This window comes from Piliocolobus tephrosceles, unplaced genomic scaffold, assembly GCF_002776525.5.
Source record: "Piliocolobus tephrosceles isolate RC106 unplaced genomic scaffold, ASM277652v3 unscaffolded_20, whole genome shotgun sequence".
Taxonomy (NCBI): Eukaryota; Metazoa; Chordata; class Mammalia; order Primates; family Cercopithecidae; genus Piliocolobus; species Piliocolobus tephrosceles.
Genome location: NW_022302087.1, coordinates 2223374 through 2232127, shown reverse-complemented (window position 1 = coordinate 2232127; position 8754 = coordinate 2223374). Strand labels below are relative to the sequence as shown.

General features: G+C 38.3%; 1 protein-coding gene across 2 annotated transcripts in view; it reads right to left on the bottom strand.

Annotated features, from left to right (window-relative positions):
- Window positions 1–7386, bottom strand: part of GUCA1C (guanylate cyclase activator 1C) — a 48564-nt gene extending 41178 nt beyond the window's left edge. For both annotated transcript variants that reach the window (XM_026456810.1, XM_026456808.1), the window contains exon 1: window positions 7050–7386. In XM_026456810.1, coding sequence (XP_026312595.1) covers window positions 7050–7253 — 204 coding nt within the window. In that variant the 5' untranslated portion in view covers window positions 7254–7386. The remainder of the gene's footprint in view (window positions 1–7049) is intronic.
- Window positions 7387–8754: the final 1368 nt, after the last annotated feature.

Sequence of the window (8754 nt, the reverse complement as noted above, 5' to 3'; positions counted from 1 at the left end):
TCCCAGCTACTCGGGAGGCTGAGGCAGGAGAATGGCGTAAACCCGGGGGGGCGGAGCTTGCAGTGAGCTGAGATCCGGCCACTGCACTCCAGCCTGGGTGACAGAGCGAGACTCCGTCTCAAAAAAAAAAAAAAAAAAAAAAAAAAAAAAAAAAAAAAAAAAAAAAAATGTATGCTTGAAACAATCAGGAAAATTTGTCCATAGACTGGGTAGTAGATGATATTGGTAATTATTAGTTAATAATAATGTGTATTTCAAAATCACTGAAAGAGTAGATTTTAAGTGTTCTCACCACAAAGAAATGATAAGTATGTGAGATGATGGATATTTTAATTAGCTTGAGTTAATCATTTCACAATGTATTAACTACTAATAGCCTGCTATTGCTTGGAAGCCTTACCTATAACAGAAACAGTTGACTAAGTAGTTTCTATGTTATGTGTACTGTATAATGTATTCTTACAATAAAGCTAGAGAAAATAAAATGTTATGAAGGAAGAGAAAATACATACTATTCTTTAAGTAGAAGTGCAACATGATAAAGGTTTTCATCCTCATCAGGATATCCTCACATTTGAGTAGGCTGAGGAGGAGGAAGAGGAAGGGTTGGTTTTGCCATCTCAGGGGTGACAGAAAAGGAAGAAAATCTGTGAGTAAGTGGACCCTCACAGTTCAAACCTGTGTTGTTCAAGGGTCAACTGTATATCATACTATAGCATTGTACCCCATAAATATATACCATTATTATTTGTCAATTTAAAGTTTAAGATAGGATTACTGTTATTTTTAGGTATGCTAATGACATAGTACTTATGTTTTAAACATGTCCTTATTGGTATAGATGAATAATAAATATTTTTAGGACAGATTACATAATGTTGGAATATTTTTTCTTTTAAAAAAACAGAAAACATGTAGGAGGACAAATGAAACAATGGCAAAATTTTTATAATTGCTAAAGCTGAGTGATGGGTCTATGAGAGCTATTCTACTTTTGTATGTGGAAAATTTTCATAATAAATATATTTAAGGTATTTCATTTTAAATTTTGGTAGTTTTTCTTGTACTTAGCCTTGTTATTTTTAGTCAAATGCAGCATCAGATTTGTTAAATATCTATTAACAATTTAATATTGCTTTTGAAATCCGCAAACATAGTAGCTGATTCATCAATGTCATTTTTAAGGTCTTCCTCCCAGGGTCCCCCTTTTTCCTTCTCAATTGGGATTAGCAGCTGAATGGGTTTTCGGCATATAGCTGTTGATCTGGACTTTCCTGTTCTATGATCCTGAGACTGCCCTTACCTGATTTCCTATGTTGGATTCCTCTTTCCCTGTTTGTTGATATATGTCCTCTGATATGGGTTGGCTCTGTGTCCCCACCCAAATCTCATGTTGAATTGTAATCTTCAATTACAATGTTGCGGGAGGGACCTGGTGGGAGGTGATTGGATCACGGGGCACTTTTCCCCTTGCTGTTCTCGCAATAGTGAGTGAGTTCTCACGAGATCTGGTTGTTTAAAAGTGTGTAGCACTTTCCCCTCCACCCTCTCTCTCCTGCCACCAGGTAAAGACGTGCTTCACCCTTCTATCATGATTGTAAGTTTCCTGAGGCCTCCCCAGCCATGTCTCCTGTGCAGCTTGCAGAACTGTAAGCCAATTAAACCTCTTTTCTTTATAAATTACCGACTCTCAGTTCTTTATAGCAGTGAGAACAAATAAACCCTCATTTTTGATGGAGCACCTACTCCAGAGCTTCCTTTAAAAAAAGTAAGTGTGAAATAAATTTTCTAGTCTTTGCATGTCTTTATTCTCTCTTCATGTTTGATTTGGCTCGGTAATTTCCTCTGAGAATTTTGGAAGGTTTTTTTTTTTCCACTTTTAGCTTCTGGTGTTGGTGTTAAGAAGCTCAATGCTATTTTGGTTTCTATTTCTGTTTTCTTTCCTTTCTTGAAGACTTTAGGATTTTCTCTTTACCCTTCTTATAAAATTTCTCAGAACATGCTGTATGTTGACGTCTTTCTGCACATTATGCTGGGCCTTGTGAAACTTGTGTCTAATAGATCTGGGAAATTTTTCTGGTTTTTCCTTTTTTTTTTTTATTTTTTCCTGAGACAGAGTCTCACTCTGTCGCCCAGGCTGGAGTACAAGGGTGCAATCTCAACTCACTGCAACCTCCACCTCCCAGGTTCAAGCAATTCTTCTGCCTCACCCTCTCAAGGAGCTGGGATTACAGGTGCACCCCACCACACCCAGCTAATTTTTGTGTTTTTAAAAAGAGATGGGGTTTTATCATGTTGGCCAGGCTGGTCTCGAACTCCTGACCTCAAGTGATTTGCCTGCCTCGACCTCCCAAAGTGCTGGGATTACAGGCATGAGCCACCGCAGTGACCATTTTTTCTGATTTCTTTTGTCATAATCTTCTATTTTTTCTGGCCTCTTTTTCTGAAAGTCTTAATGGGATAGTAGACCTATTCAACTCAATTTAAGGATTTTACTTGGAGAAATGCATGTGTGGAAGGAAACAGGGAGGGAGTCTGTAACAGCTGAGCCAGCTGTCAGACCATGATGTTAATCTGATCCAGGTGAAGAGAGGGAGGGAAGGTTGGTAGAAGTGTCCTAAGCATTCCTGCAACCCAAGGTCCAGCAAAGCTGCCAGGGAATCCCTGAGCCAAAGCCTGTAGACAGAGGACTCTCCTGTCTGTTAGGAATAACCCAGCCTTAGTATTTTTGTTGCACTCAATCATTGGCAGTAGTCTAAGCCCAGGCAGCATGGACTCAGGGCAAGCACAATTTGAATTCTAAAGACCCAAAGGTCTGAGGTGCCAAGGCCATGGCCATTACTATAAAATAGGTTCCATTACCATTGTGATGGTTGAATGTGTTCATCTATTCAGTGCACCTAGAACAGTGTCAGGCACATCATAACCACTCAAAAGGTGGGTTTTCCAGCTTTATTAAGGAATAGTTGACAAATAAAAAGTATATATATTTATGGTACACAATATGCTATTTTTATATGTGTATACAATGTGAAATGATTAAATGAAGCTAATTACCATATCCATCACCTTATCACATACTTATCTCTTTTGTGGTGAGAATAGCTAAGATTTTCTTAGCAATTTTCAAGTATGAAACATTTTATTAACTGTAGTCACCATGCTGTACAAGATGCCCAGAACTTACTCATCCTGCATAACTAAAAGTTTCTACCCTTTGACAAACATCTCCCTATTACTCCTCTGCCCCATCAACCCCAGTCCTTGGCAACAGCCATTCTACTCTTTGCTTCTGTGAGCTTGACTTTCTTAGGCTCCACGTTATCAGTGAGGTTGATTACGCCTTACTTGTCTTTCTGTGTCTGGCTTATTTCACCAAGCATAATGTCCTCCAGGTTCATCTATATTGTGGAAATGACAAGATTTCCTTGTTTTTTAAGGCTGAATAGTATTCCATTGCATATACACAGCACAGTTTCTTAATCCATCCATTTGCTGATGGATAATACTTGGGTTGATTCCAAATTTTGTCGGTTGTGAATAGTGCTGCAACAAACATGGGAGTGCAGATAACCTTTCAACATATTGATTTCATTTCCTTTAGATATATACCCAGAAGTGAGATTTCTGGTTCATATGGTAGATCTATTTTTAATTTTGTGAGGAACCTGCATACTGTTCTCCATAATAGCTGTACTAGTTTACATTCCCACCAGCAGTGTGTAAGCTCTCTTTCCCCACATCCTTGAACTCAGAAAGTGTTATTGTTATTGAATGCCAAGGAGAAACCCACCATGCTGTGTGATTAGCTAAAAAATATTATTATAAATTTTATTCTCTAAATCTCAGAATGTATTTACTTTTATTTTAAGCACTATCCTAATAGGGTTGCTTAGCTTAAATACAATCCAAAGCCAGGTTAGAAACGGCACATTAAAAATCAAAAGCTCATTAATATTATAATAAGAAAGCTGTGAAATGTGAGTTTGACAGCAGGAGAAAAGACAGAACAACAAGAAAAAGCAAACACAATGATAAAAGCACAAATTTTCAGGGTTTTTAACATTAGGAAACAGCTCCAGAAACTTCAATGGGAATGGGTGTCCCATGGTATTACACAGAATGTAACAACTGCTGTTCATAATAATGACCCTGATATATCAAGAAAGTGCTTTACCAGCACTTTGAGGAGGTAGAAAAGTATGACATGCATTTTAAAATAATTTCCATCTATTGCACATAAAAGAAAAAGAAAAATATTGCATGATCTCATTTACATGTGGAATCTAAAAAATCAAATAGAGTGGTTACGAGGAGTAGGGTAGGAGAAGAGGAAATGGGGAGATGTAGGTCAGAAGATAAAAGTAGCAGATATGTAGGAGGAACAAGTCTGGAGATTGATTACACACCACGAGGACTACAGTAACAAAATTGTACTTATATGCAACTCATGCTAAATGGGTAGATTTTACTGCTCTTGCCACAAAGATCCCCCCCAAAAAAATGGGTAACTATGTGAGATGATGGATATGTTAATTTGCTTCAGTACAGTAACATTTTTTCCTATCCATATGTATCCTATAACATGTTGTATACCTTAGACATACACAATAAAATTCATTTAAAAAAAATTTTTAAAATAAAGTCGAACTTATAAAAACACAAAGCAAAAAAAGAAAACTGCAGAGAAGTTGCATAGAAATAGTAAATCTTTGGGGATTCTGGACAGATGCTAGTTTTATCAATTCATCTAATTAAATATACGACTTTTTCTGTGCATAATTGCACATCATTTCTTAATATCACTTGATAATGAACAATCCTTACTCTTGTCATTTTACCACCTGATTTTATGTTGAGATTCCCCACACCTTTTGCGGCATTTGTCATTACTGCTTAGGCTCAGTTCCTTCCTAAGCAAACATAAAATGTCTTTGATGAATAGCAGCAGAACTTCCAAGCCATCTAAATTAAGCTCCTGGGATGGGTCGGGCCATTCCTGTGGTGGACAGTGAGAGGGCTCTCACACTGAGGACACACACACCTGTCTGGACATTGCCCCTGCTTCCTTGCCAGTTTGCTTCATCTGGCAGCAGATCCTTGCTTCCACCCAGCACTCCTTTCCGCATGTTCCTGTTCTTGCATGTGAACCACTGACATGTACAATGTTCACAAATACTGGGCTAGCAACCAAACTGCTGGCATGGGATATGACATCAACGCCTTTGGAGGATAACTGTAAAACTCGATGATAGCTCATTTTCTAACCTCTCAGGAGTACTCGGAGCCTAAGAAGCTGATGTCTAGAGCAACAGACTTTTCATCTTGATATTGAAGCAAGAGTGAATATTGAAAGAGTGAAGCACAGAGAATGACAGAGAGAAAGAAACAGACAAGTGAGATTGAGAGCTGAGAGACACATACACAGGCAGAGGGAAATAAAGACAACATGGCAGCATGCTTATAGTATCTGGAACACATTTCAGGATTAATAACAAAAGCGGAATCTGTCACATTTTCCCACTGATTTGTCAGTTCCTTGAAGATTGCCTTTTGCTTGCATCGACACTAAGTAAAATTTATGAGGAGGAAAGCACTGTCATGCTGAACAGGCAGTGCTTAACTATGTTTGGTAACAAAGCACAAAAGATCATAACATAATGTCCTAAAGAAATCTGTTCCTGACATTGCTACAAGGATTAAAATAGCTGTTAATTGGCCAGGAGCGGTGGCTCAAGCCTGTAGTCCCAGCACTTTGGGAGGCCGAGACAGGCGGATCACGAGGTCAGGAGATCGAGACCATCCTGGCTAACATGGTGAAACCCCGTCTCTACTAAAAAATACAAAAAACTAGCCGGGCGAGGTGGCGGGCGCCTGTGGTCCCAGTTACTCGGGAAGCTGAGGCAGGAGAATGGCGTAAACCTGGGAGGCGGAGCTTGCAGTAAGCTGAGATCCGGCCACTGCACTCCAGCCTGGGCGACAGAGTGAGACTCCGTCTCAAAAAAAAAAAAAAAAAAAAAAAAAAAAAACTGTTAATTTTGCACAGGTTTAATTTTCCCAAGTTCCTGCCTGTTATCTCCTTTTAAGTCACCTGCTTCTTGGTTTAAAGGACTGTGCTAAATTCTAAACATCCTATCGAACAACCAGTTTTTTAAAAATTTTATTGAGTTTACTTCTCCTTTTTTCTCTTCTATTATCAGTTGGATGGCCTTCTAAAGTCGTTTCTATTAGCATTTTCTCTGTTCCTTTTTATTCTAATCAACATCTACACATTTTGAAATATACAAATCCACAGTAAAATAACCAAAATAAACAAGTAAAAGCAGGCAGAACCTGAACCTGATATTTCAGGTTGTTGCTTTTTTGTCTCTCTCTCTTTTTTTTTTTTCAATTCCATATCTTCTTTTCTCTATTTTTTCAAGAAATGAAATTAAATGCACTAGAGCTTCTCAGAAATGAATAAATTCAAGACAATAGTTGAGTAACAATCTTTAGAAACAAAAATTTGTCTGAATTTAAAACTGTTAAGTTTCCATTTTCCCCAAACTAAATTGGTCAACTATGGGGAAAAGAGTAATATGAAGCATTCTAACTTTTGATTTGAGTACAGACGACATGTTGGCTAATTTGTATTGACTACATCTGCCAATCTAGATGCAATCACTTTTAAAAGCAGAGTCCTGTAATTTCTATAAAATGTCACCAATGCATTAAATACTTCGAAAACAGTCTTTGTAAATCAATCTGTACTTATTAGATTTATTTAAATGATAGCATTAGAGTTCCATGCCGAGATTTAATTTGGTTTTAAAATAACTCCCTACATGCAGAACACTTCCTAGGGTGGGAGAGGCTAGTTCCCAATTATTTTCATGCCTTCAGTACTAAAAGTGTTTAATGACTCACTTACCTACAAGCTGTGAGTTGTCTGAAGACCTCTCTATTCAGTGGGATGCACACATTTTACTTAAGGCTATTTTATAGGGAAAAAAGGAAAGAGTGCAGAACCATAGCATTTTCCAATGAAATTGAAAAGTAAAAAACCTTACCTGGTTCGTGTCAAAGGTATTATAAACTTGATCAATATGTTTATTGGCCTTCTGATTCAGACCTTGCAGACCCAAAAGTGTCTTAAATTCATGTAGTGTTTGCAGGCCGGATGGATATTCCGTCATAAATGTTCTGTACCACACATGGGTCTCTTGTGTAGGAACTGCTCTCTGATCACCAGCTATAGATTTGCCATTCCCCATCTTGACTCACAGTCTACAGCTTTCCCTCAGGTTGTTTTCACGTAAGTTTTCGCTGGATTTAGTTCCTTACTCCTCACTAAAACTGAAGGCTAACATATGCCCTGAGAAAGCTACTCTAAACCTCTTACAGCAACAAGCTAAATAAGAATAGAAAGCCAGTGAGATTAACTCATCTGCCCAGTTTTAAAACCAAGGTCACTTGGCACTTGGTAACTAACATGCTTACAGTCATGCAGAGACATAGTTTTTTGGGAAGGGAAGAGGCAATATTTTAGAGAGGGTGACCCTTGTTATATTGTTAGCCATCAATTTTGCCTATATTATGGAGTGGTATAGTGGGTCTAATGGCAGGAACTTTGAGGTGCAATCAGGAAGCCTAGATTCCATGCTTTGTTCTACCACTTATTAACTACATTGAAACATTACTTACATTCTTGTCTGTTTCCTCATCTGTGAAATAGGAATAAAAGTATCTGCCTTTTCATACCTGAGTATTGTGAAGATAAATTTAGATAATATTTTTACATGAAAAAACCATACATTGAGTATTATTAAAAAGAAGTCTATGTATAAGAGAGAAAAATAGGTAGAGAGAATCAAACAGTAGTAAGAAGAACTTTAGATGTCGTAGTCAGATAAAGGAACATACTGGGCTGTGTCTTCTGGTGGTGGTCTTCCATTCTCTCCCCTACCCTCTGTTCTTACCTTTTTCTGGTCTCTCAAGTATCTATACATGCCATTGGCCTGCGAGCTTTATCTCATTCCAGTTTTCTAATCTGGCCAACCTTGTCCTAACCAAGCCCCATTTGCCAATGAATTTAAGAACAGGGTCAATGGATCTAAGAACTGTATCCAAGGTCCAGTAGTGGAAATGAATGCTTTGTGTGGTCCTCAACCCATTTTGCTACCAACCATACTTAGAACTAGAAAACCCCAGGTGGAATATAATTCTGTTACTCCTGAATTATAGTTCCTTTTTTTTTTTTTTTTTTTTGAGATGGAGGCTTGCTGTGTCACTCAGGCTGGAGTATAGCGGTGCGATCTCGGCTCACTGCAAGCTTCGCCTCCCAGGTTCACACTATTCTCCTGTCTCAGCCTCCCGAGTAGCTAGGACTACAGGCGCCCGCCACTATGCCCGGCTAATATTTTGTACTTTTAGTAAGAGATGGGGTTTCACCGTGTTAGCCAGGATGATCTCGGTCTTCTGACCTTGTGATCCGCCTTGACCTCCCAAAGTGCTGGGATTACAGGTGTGAGTCACAGTGCCTGGTCTACAGTTCTCCTTTTCTAACCTCACTCAATTCTTTCTTTTATTTCCATTTTGGCCCAGTTCATACACCATACACCTGGTTTCTGTCTTTGTCCCTATTCCTTAGTCCTGACAATCTGTTTATTATAAAATCCTATGAATTGCCTTGACCAGAAGTGGTGGTGGTTATGGTGAATATGGTTAATTTTGTTTCAAACATATCAATGTAGACTCTCAATGGGACATTTTGAT